Genomic DNA, 24,902 nt, shown 5'->3' with positions numbered 1-24,902 from the left:
AGGTCCCTTGCCTCTGACATTCTGTCTTCTAAGGTCCCTTGCCTCTGACATTCTGTCTTCTGAGTTCCCTTGCCTCTCCGACATTCTGTGTTCTAACCTTCTTTGTTCTAAGTTCTAAGTTGATATCCTAAGATTCTATGACCCTCTCCAGATTGGAGAGGAAAGGGAGCAGCTGAGTTTGCCTTCATGTCAGATCTATCCAGCTTGGTCTGCCCCCACTCTCAGGGCTGAAGAACTAGAATGATGCTAGCTTCCTCTTCCATAGCAGAGTAGAATTTGAGAAACTCTTTACGTTATTTGTTTGGGTCTATGAACGGCATTATTATAATATATTATCATCTCCATTTTACAGCTGAGAAAACTGGAGACTCAGAGAAAGGAAGTGATTTATCCAAGGGCACACAACTAATTCTTAAAAGAGCCAAAATGTGGACCCTAGTCTAGCATTCTTCCTACTCCCCACCTTTCATATTTTAGGTTAACTGAATGCCAGTGTTCTCAAGAGGAACTCTATTCCTAGTGTCCTCCTTCTCTGTGAAATATAAGGTTTTATCTTTTGAGGGAAGTATTCCAGGCACCAAGAAGCAGTGAGGACAGGTGCTTTTAAACCACACGAGTCCATAGGGAACCCCTTCCCTGGGCCCACATCATGGGTGCTCCCAGGCAATAGAGCCAAACCCATTTTCTTCATGTTAATCCTGCAAATGCTTCTCCAAAAGTGGCATAAGGCTGTGCCCAAGAGAGCAAAAGCACACCAGAGTAGGAAAAAGTCAGGGGCTTGAATCCTGCCTCAGTCACATGTGACCACGGACAAGTCATCCATAAAATGGAGATAATAATCCTTGCCCTACTTTCCTTCCAGCGTCAGAGTGGGGAAAAGTGTTGAGACGTGAGCTTATGCAAGACAGCAGATGCACCTGCCTTTGTCTTTGGAATCCTGAGGAGTGTGTGCTTATAGGCAGGGATGGGCTGGTGCCAGCCCTAAAGCCCATCGCTAGAATTTCAGTGTGAGCAATTTGCAAGAGTTCTGCAACTGGCAACTGATCCAAATTAGGGCTTGATTTATTGTTTCATTGATTGTCTAGATTTATCAAAGTTATGAAGAAAATGTTAATGCAAATTCAACTTAAAAGTATGACTTAGGTGCTTTTTTCTGGAGAGCTAATTGTTAAACATTTACCAGAGTACCCCTGTTTATTATAGGCCAAGGGGTGTGTGTGTGTGTGTGTGTGTGTGTGTGTGTGTGTTGGGAGTGGGGTGGACATTGTGTAACTTACTACTTATTACTTGTGTGACCTTCGACAAATCATTGCCCTCTTAGGCCTCTTCCATTTCTATAGAAAGAGGGAGTAAGATCACATGATCTTATAATATCACCATAAAACCTCTTCCAGTTCTATAATAAACTCAGAAAACCAGGAATTCAGCAGGGTCTCCCACTTCCTCCCAAAAAGAGCAGGCTCCCTTCTAAATCTCTTTATCTGACTTCACCCTCATTGCATGCATTTGTACTTGCTCCAAATCTGTGGTCACCTTAGAGATTCCATTTCATTCTCAGATCATGAAAGTTCCGCTCAAACCTCAGATAATAACTAGATCCAAAATCGCTGATCTGCTATGGGAGTTCTGCGTGATCCTGGTAAGAAGCCATGTTCTGGGGCAGGGAGACAAGACAAGGGCAGAGGGCGTCAAGGGGCCCCCTCTCCTGGTAATGGAACACTCCATGAGATGGGCTTCTACAACCTAGTGAACATAAAGCCAAGTGGAACCTTGGGTCAAATCCCTTTCCTTCTGAAGTGCTGAGAGGTTGAGTCCAGAGGACTTCCACTTATTGGGGCCTCACATGGCAGAGGCCTATTGGCTTCTGTTTGAGTGAAAAGAACCCTCGGGTCAGAGGACTGAGGGACTTTGGACAAAGCAATTCCCCTCTCTAGACCTCATGCTATGAGCCTTCTTCAGGGCTTCCCAACCTAGGCTGTGTCAAGGCTGGACTTCAGCTGGGTGTTGGTACAAGTAAGAAGGATTTGAATTTAGGCAATCACTGGCATAAGGAAGTAGTGGGGGAGAAGGAAGAGAAGGGCAGAGAAAACTTCAGCACCAACTTAATGGGACAGCCCCCTTCCACATTCACTTTTCCCCTTTAAGGATCAAATGAGACATTTGTAAAGCAGCTTAGCACAGTGTCTGACCCTAACAGATGCTTAATTAATGTTTGTTCCCTTCTCTTTTAATGCTATTTCCCTGGTCATTATAATGAAATTCAATAACCATGGGGAATGCTGCATGGTGTACATCTAGGTGTTAGTTTGTGAAGTGGTTACATGAATTCGAATTCATATCATTCAAAGTTATAATTATGTAAAATATAGCCACTAGTTCCAGTCCAAAGGAAATATACAATGCAAATTTAAATTCTTTACTTAAATAATCAGGACCTAGCTAATGGAAAAAGCATAGGATTTGGAGTCAAGGGGACCTTGGTTTGGACCTTAGCTCTTGTTCCTATCTATGTGACCTTGGTCATTGAGCCTCTAGAACCATCAGTCTGTTTTCTCATCTTTCAAATGACGGGGTTGGACTGGATGACCTTCAAGGCCAGCTGCTTCCAGCTCTAAATCTGTGATACTAGGAATGTTTATTAATGTTGTGTTCTGCACAGAGTCCTGTACTGAGTACTAAAGAAGATAACAAATTTAGATAAAATAATCCCTGCCTTGCAGAGTTCTGTGCCCATCAGATAGTTACAGACTTCAATGCTTGGAGGAACCATGATTTCATAAATGTGGTTAGTCCCTCCTCCAGGGCAGATCTCAGCTCCTCTCTGATTACTCATACTGTATAATCCCTCTTCATGGCCTTCAGTAAGTCCTTCATAGGGAATTTAGCCAAATGTGTTAAAGCCTTTTTCTAGGTCTTCCTCTTATCTGTCATGAAACAGATAACAGCAATAGGTAATAATATATGATGAATGTATTATTGAAGAGGTGCCCCAAAAGGGGCTAAGTGATGAGGGAAATGTCATTTATCAACCAGAAAGATCAAAAAAAGCTTCCTGGAGGAAGTGGCCCTTCAATTGGGTTTAAAAACTAGTCAGAAATTCAGTGGGTAAAAAGGATGAAAGAAGGTGTTCCAGACATGGGAAATATCACTCCTAAAGCATTAAGTTGGGGAATATTTAGGGTACATTGAGGGGAAAGAGAATAATACAACTCAACTGTGCCATAATGTAGAAAAGAATGATATAAAATCATACTGGAAAGATGGGGCAGTGCCACATTATGAAGGACCTTGAATGCCAGGTAAGAAGCTTGAACTTTATTCAGTTGGCAGTTGGGAGCCAGTGAAGATGTCTGAACAAAGGGCTGATATAACCATCTATACAGAAGGTAAATTATTCTGACAATGAGTCATGGTTTACAGGAGGGATAGAATGGAGGTTGTAAGGAGTTAGTCTTAAGTGGTCTTAACCTCCTTCCCCTCATTTGTCCTTCCAGAACATCACCAAAGATCAAATTCCTCTGGTGACGAAACAGTATGTAGGAGACACTACATTCCAAAAAGGAAACCTTGGGCAAGTGGTCCTGAATCTAAAGAATATCCTGGAGCTGGCTGGAGATGCAACTTTTGTGACATCAGCTATTCAGACGGCACGTCATCACAGAGGTGACCCCCATCCCCACGACAATGGCCTGGCCCAAGCAAGGCCCAGACTGGGTCGCTTCAATCACCAGATACTTTTAATGAACACAATACCCAATGCTTGGCACTGGGGGGGTTGCATATAAATCAGTAGAAAGGGAACGTTCTCAGAGAGGAAACTAGGGAGACAAGACATATGTTCAAATGACTACTGAAAAAGGCAAGGCTTCCATTTCAAGATGTATAAACTGAGGTCACTGGACTGGATTACCTGAAGGGTCACCTCCAGCTCTAACATTCTGAGTCCTAAGGTACTGTCTACATTTCATTCACTAATAATCTATGTTCTCAGGTCTCTCCCAACATTCTACATACTAATGTTCTATATTCAAAGGCTCCTTTCAGATCTAACATTTCTCTGTTTAAGTTCCTCCCAATTCTAACATTCTAAGGACCTAGCTCTAATACTCTATGTTCTAACTTTATTCCAAATTCCTTCCCAACTAGAATATCCTATGATCAACGATCTTTTCCAATTCTAACAGTGTTTTCCATTTTCTGACATTCTGTGTCTTATATCTGATAAGTTATATATGGATGGTTTGTTAGGTGTTATTAGAGATGTAAGTAGAGATCCCTGTGGGCTAAAATGGCCAGAGTCATAGAAGGGAGACAGAGTTGAGCCTTGAAAGATGGTTGGGTATCACAGGTAGAAGAGGTCAACAGGTATGACTATGGAACCTATGGTGGAGTGACTGCCCATGCCACTGGTTCCTTTCTTCAAGAAGCATTGTAGTACAGTGGAAAGAATGTGAGATTTGGAATCCAAAGAGAGGGGTTCAAACAGTAACTCTAACATTTACTTGCTATACAGCCCTAGCAAATCAAGCAGCTTCACCTCTTAACCTTGGTGAGTTCAAATTTCCTCCTCCAAAATGGGGATAATAAAATTTGTACCTCTTATATTCCTTCCTTCATACAATATGCATTTATTAAGCACCTACTATGTACAAATAACTCTGCTAGGCGTTAAAAGACAAAAAAACCCAAACAGTAGCTGTACTTAAGGAGCTTACTTTTTACTGGGAGGAAATAACATAGACATAGATAAATAAATACAAAATATATTGCTATGGATGTTCAGTCATTTTGGTTGTGTCGGACTCTTTGTGCCCCCATTTGGATTTTTCTTGGCAAAGATACTGGAGTGGTTTGCCATTTTCTTCTCTAGTTCATTTTACAGATGAGGAAACTGAGGTCAACAGGATGAAGTGACTTGCCCAGGGGTCACACAGCTAGTAAGCATCTGAGGTTGGATTTGAACTCAGGTCTTCTTAACTCCAGGCATGGCACTCTATGCACTGTGCCACCTCCCTGGCCACAGAAAAATATATACAAAGTAATTTATGGTCAGAAAGAGCACTGGGGTGATCAGGAAAGGCTTCTTGGGGAAGGTGGCTGAACTCTGAAGGAGCTAAGGACCCTAAGGGCATCTAAGTGGTTCTGTGGTTAGGGTGCTGGTGGGGCCTAGAATGAGGAAAATTTGCATTCAGACTCTTACTAGCTGTGTGACCTTGGGCAAGTTATTTAGCCTATTTACCTCAGTTTCCTCATCTGTGAATTGGGGATAGTAATAGCATCTTCCTTGCAGGGTTGTTGTGAGGATCAAATTCGATAATTTTAAAGTATTTAGCCTGGCATGTAGTAAGCACTATATAAAAATTACCTATTATTTTTTTTTCCAAAAAGAGAAAGGTAAGGAAGTACATTCCAAGCCTATACAAAGACCCAGAGACAGGATATGGAATCTTATGCATGGGGAACAGTAAGTTGGGCCAATGTAGCCAGAACAAAAACCATGTGAGGGCAAGTAATATGATGCCAATTGAAAAACAGATTTGAACCAGATCGTAAGGAATTTAAATGCCAAGCAAGGAGCCTCTGATATTTGCTTGGCAGAATAACATGGTCAGAGCCGAGTCTTAGGGATATAGATTTAGCATCGATGAGATCCTGCAATAGGATGGTGGCTCCATGGGAGCAGAGGGAGGAAAGGATATCAGAAGAGGTGCGGGTTTAATCCACAATGCTTTGCTACTGATTGGATGTGGTTGGCGAAGGCAAATGAGACTTGAGAAAGCCTAAGGTTTTGAACCCGAGTTACTGGAAGGACTAGTACTTGCTCACAGGGTCGATGTGGGTAAACGTAATATATGGCACCATACATAAGAGATTTTCACTTGGTCTTGTATCCTGGCAGATGCTGGCCTTCCAGTCTACTTTTATGAGTTCCAGCATCATGCCCCCTCTGGGATCATTGTCAAAACCCGAAGTGATGTGGCCGACCATGGTGATGAGATCAGCTTCATTCTTGGGACTCCATTAGCCAAAGGTGAGATATCCTTCCTGCCTAGTCCCTCAAGTAAGAAAGCCCTTTGGCTATCTGACTGGAAGGAATAGGGGCTTATTTGAGTAGAAGGTGTCATGGTAATAAGAGGAAGATTGAGTACCCCATGCCCAGGGCCTGGGAGTTCAGCCCCATCTTGCTTTTAGGGGTATACTTTCTGTACCCTAACTCTAAGTCAGTGAAGATCCCTGCAATTAAATGAAGCACCCAAGAGAGAAGACAATGAATCTAGAGCTACTGTTCTCAAAGCCATCCCCTATAGACTTCGTCAGCTGGGGAGTGGCTCAGAGAGGGAGCCAAGGTGAGAGAAGGAAGTAGCCCTACCAGCTGATCCTAAAGAAGGAAGGAGGCACATGGTATAATTTGCTCTCCCACCTATCCTCCAACAAAAACAGAAATGTTGAATCACAGAATGTTAGCCCTGAAGGGACCACGGAGTATAGAATGTCAGAGCTGAGAGGGACTTTAGAACTGAGAATGTCAGAGCTAGAGGGAACCTCAGAAACACAGTCTGTTCTTGGAGGGGCCTTGGAAATTGTTTAATCTAGACTTTCATTTGACAGGGAAGGCAGCTGAGGCCAAGAGAGAGAAACTGAGTAATCAATCAATCAATAAGTGTCTATTAAATGCCTACTATGTGCCAGACATTGTGCTAAGTTCTTGGGATGCAAAGAAAGACAAAAGACAGGAGTTGGCTCTCTTGCCGCTCATAATCTAATGGGAAGAAATAACATGAGAACTATTATATGCAAATAAGATAGAGATATAGGCTAAATTGTGTGTGACCTCAGAGGAAAGGCGCTAGCACTAAGGAGGATCAGGAAAGGATTCCTATAGAAGATGGAATCTGAGCTGGGAGGTGAAGGAAGTCAGGGAAACCAGGAAGCAGAGATGAGAAGGGAGAGTATTCATAGGCATTAGGAAAAACCAGCTCTGTCACTAGCTGACTGGGTGCACTTACTCACTCTGGGTCTCGACCGCCTTAATCTGCAAAATGAGGTGGACTAGATAATCTCTAAAGTCATTCTTCCAATGCTCCATGATCCTAGGTGAAATGACTGACCCAAGGTCACAAAGTTACTAAGTGGTATAACTGCTCCTGAATTCCAGGTTCCCAATAAGTCCAATGCTTTTTTCTGTAGTCATGCAAGGCTTTTCTTTTATCCTCTCACCTTCACTGCCATCAAAGACCTAATAATGCCCTATAACTGCACTCGTAGTTACTCGAGGTACCCCACCCCTAGCTGGCTCATTCAGACTTTCCTATGTCCTAGATGCATCCTTTACCCAGCCTGGTTCAAAGCCCTCAAGATTGGGCTATTTAAGTCTTCTCACCCCAGCCCTCAGGAGAACAGTCAATCTGATTAATTGTTCCATGATAAGATGGCAGAGAGTACTAAAATGAGTCAATGAAATGTGAAGCTGATGTGATCTTGGGCAGCAGAGGAAGAGAAATGACAATCCCACTATACTTTACCCTGGTCAGGCCCTTATTGCCAGTAATGAGCGTCACATTTTAGGATGGATATGGACAATCTGCAGGCAACCAAGATGGTGAAAATCAGTCATTCGACAAACATTTATTAAGTGCTAGGCATTGCGCTAAGCATGAGTATACAAAGGCAAAAAACATGGCCCCTGCACTCAACAAGTTCACATTCTAATGGAGGAAACAACATGCAAATAATTAGGTACATATAAGATGTGTTTCTATTTGATAGATACGTATCTTATATGTACCTAATTTTATATAGGAGGACAGCTGGGTGGCAAAGTGGATAGAGCACCAGGCTTGGAGTCAGGAAGACTCATCTTTGTGAGTTCAAATCTGGCCTCAGGTACTTACTAGCTGTGTGACCCTGGGCAAGCCACTTAACTCTATTTGTCTCAGTTTCTCCATCTGTAAAATGAACTGGAGATGGAAATGGCAAACCACTCCAGTATCTCTACCAAGAAAACTCCAAATGGAGTCATGGAGAGTTGGATATGATTGAAAAAAGACCCAACAAAAAAGATAAATATTTTAATGTATATATTAAATGGGAGGTAGTCTCAGCAGGAAAGCACTAAAAGCTGAGAGGCAGGGAGAGGGAGTTTGGTAAAGTTCTCCTACCCAAGGAAAGGTGTAGAGAAGGTACTGTACAAGAATCAATTGAAGAAACTGAAGATATTTAGTCTAGAGAAAAGAGGATTTAGGGAAGGACACAGACACTTCTTTATTTAAAAAAAATAGTATTTTGTTTTCCCCCCAGTTACATATCAAGAAAATTTTTAGCATTCACTTTTACAAGATTTTGAGCTCCAAATTTTTCTCCCTCCCAACATCTTATACCATATACCAAAATAAAATCAAAATGGGTATACAATTTAGACATAAAGGGTGATACTATAAGCAAATTAGGAGAGTAAGGAATAATTTACCTATCAGATCTGTGGAGAATGGAAGAATTTATGACCAAACGAGATAGAGAACATTATGAAATGAAAATGCATAATTTTGATGACATTAAATTAAAAATGTTTTGCACAGACAAAGCCAATACAAACAAGATTAGAAGGGAAGCAGAAAGCTAAGAAACTATTTTTATAGCCAGCGTCTCCAGTAAAGGCCTCATTTCTAAATTACATAGAGAACTGAGTCAAATTTATAAGAATACAAGTAATTCCCCACTTGATAAATGATCAAAGGATATGAACAGACAGTTTTCAGATGAAGAAATTAAAGCTATGGTCATATGCAAAAGATGCTCTAAATCCCTATTGATTAGAGAAATGCAAATCAAAACAACTCTGAGGTACCACATCACACCTATCAGATTAGCTAAAATGATAAATGTTGGAGAAGATGTGGGAAAATTGGAACACTGATGCATTGTTATTGGGATTGTGAACTGATCCAATCATTCTGGAGAGCAATTTGAAACTATGCCCAAAGGGCTATAAAACTGTGCATACCCTTTGGCCCAGCAATACCTCTTCTAGGCCAGTATCCTAAAGAGATAATAAAAATTGAGAAAGAATCCACATGTACAAAAAATATTTATAGCAGCTCTTTTCAAGATGGCAAAGAATTGGAAATTGATGGGATGCTCATCAATTGGGGGATGGCTGAACATGTAGTATATTAATATAATTGAATACTATTGTTCCATAAGAAATGATGAGCAGGCAGACTTAGGAAAAACCTGGAAAGACTTACATAAACTGATACTGAGTGAAGTCAGCAGAACAAGGAGAACACTGTACACAGTAACAGCAACAGTATATGATGACCAGCTTTGATAGACTTAAATCTTCTCATCAATGTAAGGATCTAAAATGATTTCAAAAAACTCATGATGGAAAATGCTATCCACATCCAGAGGAAGAACTATGGAGTCCGAATGCAGACCAAAGCATAGTATTTTCTCTTTTTTTCTGGTGGTTTTTCCCTTTGGTTCTAATTCTTCTTTACAACATGACTAATGTGGAAATATGGCTAATAGGATTGTACATGTATAGCCTATATCATATTGTACACCATCTTGGGGAGGAGGGAGGGAGGGAGAGAAAATTTAGAATTCAAAATTTTATAAAAGTGAATGTTGAAAACTAAAACTAAATAAACAAATAATTTTTTAATTTCTCCCTTCCTCCTCTCCCCTCTTCTAAAAATGGTAAGCAGTTTTATATAGTTTATACATGTGCTATCATTTTTAAAAATTCCATATTAGTCACAGTTGTGAAAATAAACAGATCAAAAGGGGGAAAAACATGAGAAATAATAAAGCAATTGAAAAAATATTCTTCAATCTGCATTCAGAGTGCATCAGTTCTTTATCTGGATATGGATAACATTTTCATTTGTACTTCTCTTGGATCATTGTGTTACTGAAAAGAGTTAAGTCATTCATCATACAATGTTGCTCATACTGTGTACAATGTTTTCCTGGTTTTCTGCTCATTTCACTTTGAATCAGTTCATATAAGTCCAGGTTTTTCTGAAATCTGCCTGTTCATCATTTCTTATTGCACAATAGTATTCCATTACATTCATATGCCACAGCTTGTTCAACCATTCCCCAATTGATGGGCATCTCCTCAATTTCCAGTATTTTGCCACCATGAGAAGGGCTGCTATAAATATTTTTGCATGTGTAGGTCCTTTTCCCCTTTTTATAATCTCTTTTGGATACAGACTTAGTAGTGACATTGTTGAATTAAAGTGTATGCACAGATTGGTTGCCTTTTTGCCATAGTCCCAAATTGCTCTCCAAAATAGCTCCAAATTGTTCTCCAGAATGGTTGGATCAGTTCACAACTCCACCAACAGTACATTAATGTGCTAATTTTTCCACATCTTCTCCAGCATTTATCATTTTACTTTTCTGTCATATTATCCAATCTGATAGGTGTGAGGTGGCACCTAAGAATTTAATTTGCATTTCTTTAATTGAAAGTGGTTTAGAGTACTTATTCATATGCCTATAGATAGCTTTGATTTCTTCATCTGAAAACTGCCTGTTCATATCCTTTGACTATTTATCAATTGGGGAATGGCTTGTATTCTTGTAAATTTCTCTCAGTTCTCTATCTATTTGAGAAATGAGGCCTTTATCAGAGACACTTGCTGTAAAGATTGTTTCTCATCTTTCTGCTTTCCTTCTAATCTTGGCTGCACTTGTTTAACAAAACAAGTACAAAAGCTTTGTAACTTAATATGATCAAAATTATCTACTTTACATTTTGTAATATTCTCTGTCTCTTGTCTGTCATGAATTCTTCGGTTCCCCATAGATCTCACAGGTAGACTATTCCTTGCTCTTCTGATTTGCTTATGGTGTCAGCCTTTATGCCTTAATCATGCCAAAGGTCTGTCATATCTAACTTTTCTAATATTCTATTTACCTCCTTAGTTTCTTTCTTGTTTTTTTTTAATTGGATTTATTGAGTTCTGAGAAGAAACACTCGTATAGTTTTGCTGTCTATTTCTTGCTATAATTCACTTAAATTATTCTTTAAGAATTTGGATGTTATACCACTTGGTGCATATATATTAAGTATTGATATTGCTTCATTTTCTGTGGTACCTTTTAGCACCATATAGTTTCCTTCCTTATCTCTTTTAATTAGGTCTGTTTTTGCTTTATTTTGTCTGAGATAAGGATTCCTACCCCTATTTGCTTGTTTTTTCACTTCCTCTGAAGCATAATAGAATCTGCTCCAGCCCCTTACTCTGTATGTATCTCTCTGCTTCAAGTGAGTTTCTTATAAACAAAAATATTGTAAGGTTCTGGTTCTTGATCCACTTTATCTGCTTCTGTTTTATGGAAGAGTTCATCCCATTCACATTACAGTTATGATTACTACCTGTGTATTCCTTTCCATTCTGTTCTTCCTCCTGTCTATCTTCTCTCTTCTTTCACCCTTTTCCTCCTCACTAGTGTTTTGCTTCTATCTACCATCTCCCCTGATCTGCCCTCCCTTCTGTCAGTCCTCACCCTCTCTTTACTTGATCTCCTCCCCTCCTACTTCCCTGTTGGAGAAGACAAATTTCTATATTCAATTGATTGTGTATATGATTCCTTCTTTGAGCCGATACTGATTAGAGTAAGGTTCCAGTGATGCTCCTCACCCACCCTCCCATCTTTCCCTCCACTGTAATAGGTCTTTCACACCCCTTCACATGAAACAATTTACCCCATTCTACCTCTCCCTTCCTTCTACATCCATTGTGCTCCTTCCTCCTTCTCATTCCTTAAGTTTTTTATGTCATTCCTTCAAAATTGCCTCATACTTGTATCCTCTATCTATGCACATTCCTTCTAGCTGTACTATTAGTGATACAATGCTTTTTTTTTTAAAGCAATTGGGTTAAGTAACTTGCTCAAGGTTACACGGCCAGTTATTTTGTGTGGGTGCCAAATATCTGAGGCCAGAACCAATCCTGGGTCTCCCGATGCTGGGGCTGGAGCTCTTACTCACTGCACCACCTGGCCACTCCTTAGTGATACAATTCTTAAGAATTACAAATATCATTTTCCTTGTATAGGGATGTAAATAGTTTAGCTCTCTTGAATCCCTTATGTTTTCTTTTCCCTTTTTACATGTTTATGCTTCTCTTGGGTCTTGATACTACAAGTCAAATTTTTGGTTTAGTTCTGGTCTTCTCCTTATGAAACCTTGAAATATTTCTATTTTATTTAATGACCATTTTCTCCTTTTATGTATTATGCTTAATTTTGCTGGGTAAATGATTTTTGGTTGTTGTCCTAGCTCCTTTGCCTTCCAGAATATCATGTTCCATGACTTCTGATCCTTTAATGTTGCAGCTGTCAAGTCCTGTGGAATCCTGATTGTGACTCCCTGATATTTGAATTGTTTCTTTCTGGACACTTGTAGTACTTTTTCCTTGATCTGATAATTCTGAAATATGGCTATAATGTTCCTTGGAGTTTTTATTTTGGGATCTCTTTCCTGAGGTAATCAGTGGATTCTTTCAATGCCTATTTCCATGCACTCTGGGTTCCAGGACATCAGAGCAGTTTTCCTTGATAATTTCTTGAAAAACACTGTCCAGTTCCTCCTTTTGATTATAGCTTTCAGGTAGTCCAGTGATTCTGATATTGTCTCTCCTGGATCTATTTTCCAGGTCAGTTGTTTTCCCATGAGGCATTTTTATTTTCTTCCACTTTTTTCATTCTTTTCTATTTGCTTGATTGATTCTTGATGTCTCATAGTCATTAGCTTACATTTGCCCTATTCTTGTAAGTGTTGTTTTCCTCAATGAGCTTTTGTACTTTATTTTCCATTTGGCCAATTGTACAAGGAGTTGTTTTCTTCCATGGATTTTTGTGTCTCTTTTTCCATTTGATCAATTCTGCTTTTTAAGCAGTTTTCCAAGCTGTTGACTCTTTTTTTCATAATTCATTTGCATCACTCTAATTTCTCTTCCAAATTTTTCTTCTACCTCTCTTATAGGACTTTTAAGCTCTTTTTTGAGTTTTTCCCTGAGTTCTTTCTGGGCTTGAGACCACTTCTCATTTTTCTTTGGGACTTTGCCCATAGGAGTTTTGACATTGTTGTCCTCTTCTGAATTTGTGTCTCAGTCTTCCCAGTCACCATAATGACTTTCTATGGTTTTGTTGGTTTTTGCTCATCTTTTTAAAAAATTTGGTGGTAGTAAGAGGGGTTCCTTTCTTTTAAATTTGAGCTCTGTATCCCGGGTGGAAGGGACACCACCTCAGGCTTCTTGTTCCAGTGCTGTTTAACTGATGTTTCACTTTTGTCGCCCTGAGTCCCCCAGGTGACCCTTGTGTCTGGTACTGTCCTGAGGGGGTGGGAGGGTGTCTGGTGCCATTGGAGGCCATAGAGGTCTGGCAGCTCACCTTGTGCTGGACTGTGGTCCTAGTGGTGGTGTCTGTCCTGTCCTCAGACCCAGCGGGGTTTTTCTGCCTTTCCCTGGGGCTACACTGAAGCGCATAAATGTCTGGCCACTGAAGGTTGCCTGCTTGCCAGGGTTGTGCTAAAGCAAGTGAAGGTCTGCTCTACTTTCTTGTCATGCTGAATGATGCCTGTTTGCCCTGAGCTGTGCTGAAGCACTTGGTGGGTTCTCTGAGCAGGACTCTGCTGGTTTCCCCTGGCTATGATAAGACATGTGAGAGGCCCTGGTGTTGGTATTTGCCTGCTCCACCACCTGGGACTCAGGATCACCCACCAGTTTGCTGAGGTGGGGCTTGCTTGGACACTTCTTTTCCTGGAATGCATTTCCCTTTTACCCAAGTAAGATGAACATTTCTTGTCGAACCTCCAAAGTTTCCTGGGCTAAAAGATTGTTTCACCCCATCTTTTCACTGGTTCTGCTGTTCCAGGATCTGTTTTGAGGAACTATGTTATGGTTGTTTGGGGTAAATATGGAAGAGTTATGGCAATTTACTGCTTAATCTGCTATCTTGGCTCCTGGAAATCTGACACAGACACTTCTTCAAAGATGTGAAGAACTTATCAGATAGGAAAGGAGTTTGTTTTATTTTTTCTGCTTAAGTTGAGAAGAGTAAGGGGTAAAAGTTGTAAGGATACAGATTTCTACACCTAACAATTAGAGCTATTTAGAAATAAAATAGGCTGCCTTTCATGGCTGTGTGGTACAGTAAATAGAGCACTGGACCTGGAGTCAGAAAGACCCAAGTTTAAATGTGACCTCAGACACTTACTAACTGTGTGGTTCTGGGCAGGTCCCTTAGCTGCTATCTACCTCAGTTCCCTCATCTGTAAAACAATAATAATAGCCCCTACCACTCTGTGTTGTTTTAAGGATAAAGTAATATCTGTAAAGCAATTTGCAAACCTCAAATGCTAACTATTATTATTGGAAGCTAGTAAGTTTCCCATCTCTGGGCTTGTCCAAGTGGAGGCCAGAAAATCATCTGCGAGGCATGTAGTCCTGGGTTCATGTGCTTCAGATGGTAGTTGGATAAGAGGCAACACAATACATAATACAGTGGATAGAGAGGTCAATAAGACCGAGGTACAAATCCTGCCTCATACACTAGCTGTGTAACCCTGGACACGTCCCTTCATCTCTCCATGCCGCAGTGTCCTCATGTGTAAAATGAGGAGGTATGGCCTTGACCTTGTAGGTCTCTTCCAATTCTAAATTTATGATCCAACTCTCCCTTCCCATTCTGAGAGTCTGTAATTCTATGATTCTAAAGGAAAGCAACATGTTTTCATTTTTAACATGAACCTTTTCTAGAGACAAATGCTTTAAACCAGAGGCATGATTTCCTACTTGAGGGGTGGGAGGGAGGAAGGTGTGTGCAGATTTCATGGGAGTAGAAAACGTCTTGGCAGATGCCTTTCCAATTATACTTCATTGGTCCCATGTTCCTGCCTACATATGTGTCCTGTGAATCTGGCTGGGTCATCAGTTTCAGAGCACTGGCTGGACATGCTCCTTCCTCCAGTCTCTAACCAAATCCCCACTGCCCTCAATGTTTCTCTTGGCTCCTTCCTCAGGGTATGCTACAGAGGAAGAGAAAAAACTCAGCAGAAACATGATGAAATACTGGGCCAATTTTGCCCGCACAGGGTGAGTGCAAAAGCTGGGCACTGAGGGCAGGGGGCTGGATAAAAAGGCCTCGCCTGATGTTTGATGGTACTCTCTCCCACTTGCAGAGACCCCAACAGCCATGGCCTGATGGAATGGCCAACCTATGGGAAGGAAGAGAAATACATGCTGCTGGATTTAGAACAGAGGGTGGGAGTAAAACTGAAGGAGAAAGAGGTGGCATTTTGGACGAGGATTCAAAGCCAGCACCACGTCCAAGATCATCATGGAGAGGAGGCTTGAATCTGGTGGTGCTGCTGACCCTGGCTTATGCCTGAACTAGCTGAAGAGCCAAGGGAATTCCTTGAGACCTGGTCCCCAAGTCTGGGGGACGAGGGCAATCCAAGCAGACTTTGGGGAGCAGAGGAATTATCAACACAAACATTTGGGGAAACTGAGGTCCCCCTGAGGTGACTGCACTGACAACTAGGGGTTCTTAAGGAGAGAGGTCACTGGTTTCTGTCCTCATTGGCTATCTCAGTTTCTTACTCTATAAAATGAGGGGGTGGGCTAATTCATCTCTACAGTGCCCTGAGATAGAGGGTAGCTCAAAAAAGCTGACTGTCATCACCTTCCCCCCAAAGCAGCAACTGACCCTGCTCTAGACTTAGTTTCCTGCTCCCTTTGCTGTAACCTGAGTCCTTATTCCTCGGAGGCCAATATCTACCTTCTTCCTGCTTCCACCACCCCCACTACACTTCCACCAATTTTGAGCTGTCCAGGACACCTCCAACGCACATACTGTGACTCATTGTGTCACATGCCTCCGGGCACTACCCACAGAGAGGGTGTCACAGCATCCCTACCTCCATGACCCCCCCAAAGAAACACATACAAGTATGGGAAGGGTCTTCTATACCCTGGGAGACAGTGTCATCCATAGGAAAGAACATTGGGTCTGAAGGAAGAAGGCTGTGTTCAAACGACATCTCTGCCACTACCTACCTACGGGACTGCAGGCAACTCAATGAACTTCTCTGAGCCTGTTTCCTTATCTGTAAAATGATAACCTCACAAGTCTCCTCCAGCTCTAAATCTATAATGAGCTATGAACCTACAAATCCGAGAGTATTTGGATATATGATCAGAAGACCTGGGCTCCAATCCCAGCCCACACACTTACGAGCTAAAGGACTTTGAACAAATCACGTCATATTGCTAAGCCTCATTTTCCTCCTTAGTAAGAGGAGGAAATTGGACTACTTAAACTCAACCTCATATGGGCAGCTAGGTGACATAGTGGTCTGGAGTCAAAACCTGAATTCAAATCTGGCCTCAGACACTTACTAGCTGTGTGACCCTGGGTAAGTCACTTAACCCTGTTTGTCTCAGTTTCCTCATCTGTAAAATGAGCTGGAGAAGGAAATGGCAAATCACTCCAGTATCTGTACCAAGAAAAATCCAAATAGGGACACAGCTGAAAAATGACCAAACAACAACAATCCAAACTCATCTCACCACCAACCTTTCATACCCAGTGGGCCCCTCATTCACCCTACATCTACCATAGAAGTGCCTACTACTCCTTTCCTAGAATGGCCTTCCCAGTGTCTCCTGCCTCTCCAAATATTACCATCTTTCAAGTCCTAGTTCACGCTGCCTCTGTTATGAAGTCTTCTCCTAACACCCCAAACCCAGTGATCCCTTCCTCCTTTGGACCTTCTACTTGTACATACAGGTCCCTGGAAGGCAGGGTGATATAGCAGAGAGAGCACGAAACTTTTTATTAATAGATCTATGTAGAAAGGTGTGTATGCATATGCAGGGTGTCCCAAATGTCTAAGCGCAGCTGTGAGCTGTAAGCTTGAGGCTGCAATTAGACTTTTAGGACACCATGTATCTATTCTTTAGCAAACAGTAAAAACTCATTTTACAACATTTTTCTATCAACCAACCAGCACGCATTTATTAAACACCTTCTATGTGTGCCAGAATAATTACTATATTCTCAGGATGCCAACACAACAAATCGAACCAGACCCACTTGAGTTTATATTCTAATGGGGGAGACAGCAAGGATGTATATAAGTATATATGGTATAAACATAAAGAGACTAAATATAAAGTGGTTAAATTTAAGACAATTTAAGAGGGAGGTTACTAGCAGTGGTGGAAAAGGAGGAGAGCATCAAGAAAGGCTTCATATAGAAGTGATGCTTGAACTGAGTCTTGAAGGAAGAGAAGGATTCTATGAGGTGGAGGGGAGCACAGGGACAACCCGTAGGCAAAGGTATGGAAGTGGGAAATGCACACCATGTGTAAGGAACAAGGAGAAGGTCTTTTTGGCTTGATTGCAGAGTACAGGTAGTGAAGCAATAGCGATTGCATTTACACGATTCTTAAGACACAAAACCCCAATTGGAAGGGGTCCTGGAAACCACAGAGAAGAGATAATATGGGAAACATTGCAGAAATAAAAGTTCTGTTGGTCCAACCACAAATACTTCCTGGCTGTGTGACCCTGGACAAGTCTCCTTACCTCTCTGAGTCCCAGTCTCCTTGTCTATAAGAAAAGGATTATCATACTTTCAGTACTATGTTGAAGGATTGGTGTAACATCTCACAGGGTTGTTGTGAGAAAGGTCAAAACATAGCTAAAGCATTTTGCAAACCTTAAAGTGCCATATAAATGTCAGTTATTATTTTTAATAATAATAAACCCTAAGGTACCATGAAAATATGATATATGTTGGGGCACAGGAACAAGAAGGGCCAGGCAACGCCCCCCACACCATTGAATGCAAGAGTCAATATAAGGGGTCCAAAAAGACAGATCCCAAATATGTACCCCAAGCAACATAATTTTCATCTTTAGCTCTAACAGATATGTATGTATTACTATTATTCAAATGTATTTAGATAATGTTATGATTAATAAAATATTAATTCATTTAAAAGCATTACACATGTAGAGTATCGTTTGTCATTCCCTATTTTTTTAATCAACAAACACTAATAGTACAATTATCATCATGTGGGTCTACCAAAAAAATTAATGGGGTGGGGGTTCCCAAATAGCTGAACAACTTATAGTATATGAATGTAATGGAAAACTATTATGCTTTATAAAATCAAGAATATAAAGATTCAGAGAAGCATGGGAAGACTTGTATGAATTGATACAGGGTGAAGAAGAGCCAGTAGAACAACATATAGGGCATCAATGATATAAACAGAACACTAAAAGGCATTTGCACTCAGATTAATTGCAATAAGCAATCTTGTTTCCATAGGATCAAATAGACAATATTTGTAAAAAGCACATGGTAAAGTGGTTGGTATATAGCAGGCTCTGTACAAATGTTTATACCCTTCCTCTCGTGGTGAAAATGATGAACTATTTAGATGGTAGAGTGGGGTCAGGAAGTGCAGGAAGGTAGTACAGGTGATTCAGCTGGTCCTAGAGTCAGGAAAACTGAGTTTAAATGTGGCCTTAGGCACTTAACTAGCTGTGTGACCCTAAGCAAGTCACTTCATCCTGTTTGCCTCAGTTTCCTCATCTCAGAATGACACAAGGATAAGAATAATGATAAGATGAGGACAATAAAAATTAGGATAATAAGAGCACCTACTCCCCAGAGCTGTTGTGAGGCCCAAATGAGATATTTGGAAAGCGGCTTTGCAAACCTTAAAAAAAAAAAGTATTATATAAATACTAGCTATTTTTTTTTAGGGCAGCTAGGTGGCTCAGTGGATAGGGTGCCAGACTTGGAATCAGGAAGACTCTTCTTCCTGAGTTCAAATCTGGCCTCAGACATTTAACTAACTGGGTGACCCTGGGCAAGTCACTTAATTGTCTTTGTCTCAGTTTCCTTGTCTGTAAAATGAACTGGAGAAGGAAACGGCAAACCACTCTGTATCTCTGCCAAGAAAATCCCAAATGGGGTCAGGAAGAATTAGGAATGACTGAAAAACAACTGAACAACAAAATTATTACTTTTTATTAAATTCCCTCCTCTCAGAAGACAGATGTTAGGTTATAATTTATAAATTACCAAATGTGAATATTTTGTTGGTTTGGGCTTTTTTGCTTAACTATTTCTCTTTGTTATAAAGAGGATCTAGTGTTGATAGGAGGAATATACTGGGAAATTATGACAAAATTATATAAGCTGTCAACTCATCCTTAAGTCGGTAAGAAACAAAAGACATCAACCTAATTTTTAAGTGCGGGGAACCCTTTAAAATAACAAAAGGGCATTGCATTCATTCCTCCTCTACGAAAACAAACAAACCAAGATCTTCATATTCTTAAAAGTTGGGAACACTGACTATTGTTACCCAATCCCTAAGCAGACATTTCTTCTTTGTCCTACCATGTATCATACTTAGTTGTATAAAAGATATGACCCCCTAGGAAGTGATGTGCTGGTACATATGTGTGCATATACATATATAAGCATGTATACACATATACATATATGCATCATAAGCTTCTAAGTTTAATCTACATAACATTTTCTCCATAACTTTCCTAAGTTTGGATAACCAACAAAACAATAAATCAAACCCTAACTTGTGGTTTGCTATTCTCTAAGGTGTAAATGCTCACACAGAAAATGTAAAAACTGAACCTCACGAGTTGGTACAAGCTTACCCTTAGTAATACTGTAAGATTCTTGAGAACAGGGACTGAGTGCCTTTCTCACAGAAAGAGTTCAACAAATATTTGCTTTTGTTGAGGGGAGGGAGGGGGGAAGGCTGGGCAGTTAGGGTTAAGTGACTTGCCCAAGATCACATGGTTAGTAAGTATCTGAGGCTGAATTTGAACTCAGGTCCTCCTGACTCTAGGGCTGGTGCTCTCTATTCACTGTGCCACCCCGCCTGAATTGACGATTGGAGGTCAAAGCAACCCTAGACCACAGAATATTAATACATAGAACATAGAATGTTGAATCTGGAAGAGACCTTATAAAATAGAACATTAGAACAGAGACTGCTAGAACCAAGAGAGGATCTTAAAAATCCTCCAGTCTAAGACCCTCAGTTTACAGCCAAGGAAACAGACCCAGAGAGGAAGCGTGAATTGCTCAGGACAGCCAGGTAGTGAAGGCCTGTAGTAACTGGACTCCATATCCCAACTCATGTTACATCATCCTTATTCAGTTCTCGAGAAGGTATAGGGTAGTGGATACTATGACTGAATCTGGTAGTGGTCAACATCTGGGTTTAAGTCTGGCACACAGTAGATGCTTAATAATAATTTTAATTTAATCATTTTAACAATGATGCTTGTTGCCTTAAAATCCTCTCCCTGATACATTCTAATATATGATCATGGATAACCACTTAACTTCTCAGTGTCTTGGGCAATTCTCTAAGACTGTGAATTAAGGATGAGCTGCCATTCATTCTATATCAGTGGAAGGATGGGACCTTTCCAATAGGTTGATCACATAGCCATTAGGACCATTCTACAGCCCCCACTTTAAAGAATATTAATAAAGTATAACTTCCCCCTCATATTTTTTACTGTTTAGTTTTTCTTTAGTTCCTTTTTGCTGAATAAACATACATTTTTTCTGAAGAGAAAACAAAACAAAACCCTATAACGAATACACAGTCAAGCAAAATGAATTCCACATTGCCCATGTCTAAAAAGAGATGTTTCATTCTGAAATTTGAATCCACCACCTCTCTCTCAGAGTGTGGGTAGTATTTTTTATCATTGTTTCTCAGACTGGAATCATAGATGCTTATTCTATCAATCAGAGATCTTCGGGCTTTCAACATCGTTTGTTGTTACAACATTGTTGTTACTTTATAATTTCTTCTTCTGGTTCTGCCCACCTCACTCTGGTCATTCAAGCAAGTTTTCCCAGGTTTCTCCAAATCCATCCCTTTCATAATTTCTTATGGCACAAGAGCATTTCATAACACTCACATAGGGCAGGTAGGTGACAGAGTGGATAGAACGCCTCGAGTGGAATCAAGAAGACTCATCTTCCTGAGTTGAAATCTGGCTTTGGACACTTACTAGTCGTGTGACCCTGGACAAGTCACTTAACCCTGTTTGCTTCAGTTTCCTCACCTGTAAAATGAGCTGGAGAAAGAAATGGAAAACCACTCCAATATCTCTGCCAAGAAAACCCCAAATGGGGTAAGGAGGAGTCAGACACGACTGAAAAACCTGAACCGAACACTCACATAGCGTAATTTGTTCAGCCAATTGACAGGGATCCTCTGAGTTTCTAGTTCTTTTCCCCTAAAAAATTATTGCCATAAATATTTTTGTACACATACAACCCACTTTCATTTTACAGAAGAGGAAACTGAGACCCACAGAGACTGAATGGATTGCCCAAGGCCACATAACATTAAGTAACAGAACCATGATCTAACAGACACCAAGTATCTAGACTCCAAAGTGACTATTTCTCTGGCACCATGATGCCTTGTGGGCAGGTAGGTACAGTCTGATGAGCTGACACAGTGCTTAAAAATGTAATGAAAACAGCGGTAGTAGGCTAGAAGCCTGAGATAAAGACAGCTAGATCACATAATGGATAATAATAATGCTAATAGTAGCTAGCATTACATAGCACATTAAGGTTGGCAAAACACTTTACCTATGTTGTCTCACAACAACCTGCATAAAATGAAAGAGGGCTGGCCTAGAGATCCACACCCAAAATGGCAGTGAAATGTGGTATAGAGCAGTGATGTCACATTCAAATAGAAGGATCCCTAAAAACTACATAATGACTCAGAGAGCCAGAAATGAACATTACCTGTGTTGCATTGTATTTTATTTGTTTTGTTTAAAATTTCCCAGTTACATTTTAATGCCCTCTAGTCAGGAGTTTTACACCTCTGTAGAACACATACAATTTGGAGTCACAAACATGGGTGCAAATTCTAGCTCTGTTATTCTATTTCGAGGCTTTTGACAAGTCCATTTCCTGTTTCTGTGACTCAGGGTCCTCATCTGTAAAAAGAGAAGGTTGAACTAGAGAATAATAGCCAGCATTCCTTTTTTTTTTTTTTTGGAGGGGGAAAGGCAAGGCAGTTGGGTTTAGGTGACTTGCCCAAGGTCACACAGCTAGTAAGTGTCTGAAGCCAAATTTGAACTCAGGTCCTCCTGACTCCAGGGCCGGTATTCTATTCACTGCACCACCTAGCTGTCCCCATTCTTATAACACTTTAATGTTTGCCAAGCACCATATACGTGTGTGTGTATGCACATATATATGTATATACACATGCATATACTCATAAATATCTCTGTGTATACTCTGTATACATGTACATATACATATGTACAATTTCATTTGATCCTTGAGACAATTCTATGAGATAGGTGCTATTTTATTGATCAGGAAACTGAGACAAAGTCAGTAAGTGCCTTGCCCAATGTCATGTAGCTATTAAGTGTATGAGGCAGGATTTGGATTTAGGTCTGTCCTGGATCCAAGTCCAGAGCCCCCACATGCCACTGAACCTCCCAGTTCTAAATGGATGGTCCTGTGACCAGTAAACTCCCTTTTAGCTCTAAATTCTACAGCTTCAGGGCATGGTTATCTTAAAGTGTGGTCAATCAGCTATTGGAGTTTTGAGGAGTCAAGTCAATAAGCATTTATTAAATACCTGCTGTCATTCAGTCATGTTTGACTCTTTGTGACCCTATTTGGGGTTTTCTTGACAAATATACTGGAGTGGTTTTCCATTTGCCATTTCCTTCTCCAGCTCATTTTACTGAAGAGGAAACTGAGGCAAACAGGGTTAAGTGACTTGCCTGGGGTCACCCAGCTAGTAAGTGTCTGAGGCTGGATTTGAACTCAGGAAGTTGAGTCTTCCTGACAAGGAGCAGTACCCTATCCACCATACCATCCAGCTGCCCTACTTATATGCCATTAATTGCCTAGAAATACGAAGGCAAAAACAAACAAACAAAAAATTAGTCCCTGTTCACAAGAAGTTCATAGTCTACCGGGAGAGACAACATGCAAACAACTGTGTACCAATAAATTACACCAATAAACTACACACAGAATAAATTGGAGATGATTAAGAGAGGGAAAGCGCTAAGATTAAGTAAGACTGGGAAAGTCTTCTCATAGAAGGAAGGACTTGAGCTGAGACCTGAAGGAAACCCAGGAAGGCAGGAGGCAGGGAGGAGGAGAGAGAGGGCTCCAGGCATGGAGACAGCCAGAAAAAAACACCCTGAGTTAGGAGATAGGGTGAGAAGTAGCTTGAGAGGCTGATAGTAAACAGGCACACACCCCTGGCAAGAAACCTGCCCACTCTAGAACTCTGTATCCCAGGTCTAGGTATAGCCTGCATGTATTTGATACGTGGTAATGATGATGGCAAAGTCCTAAAGTAGTGTCAGATGTAGTAAAAAGGGGGATAAATTTGGAGTCAGGAGACCTAGATTTGAATCTCAGCTTTGGCACTTAATATTTCTATGACCTGGTGGGTATGGCTTGTAAACCACTCAGAGCCTCAATTTTCCTCATCTGTAAAATGGGGGAAACAATACTTGTACTAACCAGCTCACAGGATTGTCATAGGGAAAGCACTTTGTAGAAACTAGACCACTGATAAAGTGTGATCTTGGGCCTCAGTTTCCACATCTGTAAAATGAGTCCTGATCACATTTCCACAATCTCTTCTAGACCTATACTCTCTAGGGATGGCCCTCAACCATGTACCTCCTAGAGGCAATCCTGGATCCTACATACCCCAAGGAAGACTGAGCTGTTCCCTAGGAACCCCTCTGGCCATAGGTCCTTTTAACTTTCCGGGCAAAAGGCGTTTCCTTTTGGGAAGGAGCCTGGGTTAAATGAAGCCCCACTACAGCCCTGGCTCAGTCCCACTCCTGAACCCCCCATTTCCCTCACACCCTGTTCCACATGGTACACTTCACTCTCTCCTAGTATGTGGTTTTCATCCCCTATAGGGCCAGCGTGGGATACTAATAAGCCGGCTTTTTACCGAAGCTCCCGCCCAGGGCCAGCCCTTAGAGAGAACAGGGGTCTGATGTAAGAAGCTTAATGGACTCTAGTTGTTGTCTTTCCTGAAACCCAGAAAGGCTTCGGGGAATCCATTTACCTGAAATGGCTCAGTTTATCGGGCTCCAGACCCACCCACTCTCCTGCCTGCCTCTAGGTCCGGGCCTTGCCTCCATGGTGGGGATGGAACCTCTCTAAGAAGGCTTGTAACCTGTAAAGGTTACAGCTTCATCTGACCCCCTCCTCCTCCTCAGAGGGAAAAGCCCTGAGCTCTTTGTCTCACTGTTTGAAAAAAACTCTGCCTTGCTTTGCTCGCCCAAGACAGGCCTTTCAGAACGGGTTCAGGACCTCTCCAATCTGAATCTTCATTAATTCCATGTTGATGGTGTCACTGCTAATTAGCTGGTCCACCCAATCCTCTCAGGCACCTCCAGGTTGACTTTGGGGCTGCAGTGATGTTTCCTGTTCCCTTTTGCTCTCTCATTGGCCATTCTGCTCACTTGTTCTTCAGACAGCCTCCTCCAGAGGCCCACACTCAGGTCCTTACGCCTCTCATTATCTCATACTCCAGGCTAATTTGTCTGCTGAACAAGGCGAGAAACACTTTCCTAAACTTTAGTATCTAAGTCACTTCTCTTTTTTGGGCCTCAATTTCCCCATCTATAAAATGAGAGAGAAAGGAGAGATGGTCTCCAAGATCCCCTCCAGCTGTAACCTTCTTTCTTTATTCTAGCATTCTGTGTTCTAATATTCTATGTTCCAAGCCTCTTTGTTCTAACATTCTGTGTTCTAAGCCTTTGTTCTAACATTCTGT

At 41.0% G+C, this 24,902-nt stretch overlaps 1 protein-coding gene and 1 long non-coding RNA gene across 3 annotated transcripts in view; one reads left to right on the top strand and one right to left on the bottom strand.

The window, feature by feature from the left end:
• CES4A (carboxylesterase 4A) overlaps positions 1 to 16,041 on the top strand; it is a 34,527-nt gene extending 18,486 nt beyond the window's left edge. The window contains exons 10-14 of the mRNA XM_069085787.1: positions 1,559 to 1,639; positions 3,495 to 3,663; positions 5,900 to 6,031; positions 15,044 to 15,116; positions 15,203 to 16,041. Of these exons, the coding sequence (XP_068941888.1) occupies positions 1,559 to 1,639; positions 3,495 to 3,663; positions 5,900 to 6,031; positions 15,044 to 15,116; positions 15,203 to 15,377 (630 nt within the window). The 3' untranslated portion in view covers positions 15,378 to 16,041. The remainder of the gene's footprint in view (positions 1 to 1,558; positions 1,640 to 3,494; positions 3,664 to 5,899; positions 6,032 to 15,043; positions 15,117 to 15,202) is intronic.
• Positions 1 to 24,902, bottom strand: part of LOC138159439 (uncharacterized) — an 84,525-nt gene that overhangs the window by 18,683 nt on the left and 40,940 nt on the right. The window lies entirely within an intron of this gene.

This window comes from Petaurus breviceps, unplaced genomic scaffold (assembly GCF_028583685.1).
Source record: "Petaurus breviceps papuanus isolate PSGF00001 unplaced genomic scaffold, PetGlider_PUasm1.0 176, whole genome shotgun sequence".
Classification (NCBI taxonomy): domain Eukaryota; kingdom Metazoa; phylum Chordata; class Mammalia; order Diprotodontia; family Petauridae; genus Petaurus; species Petaurus breviceps.
This window is presented reverse-complemented; position numbering and strand designations above follow the sequence as displayed.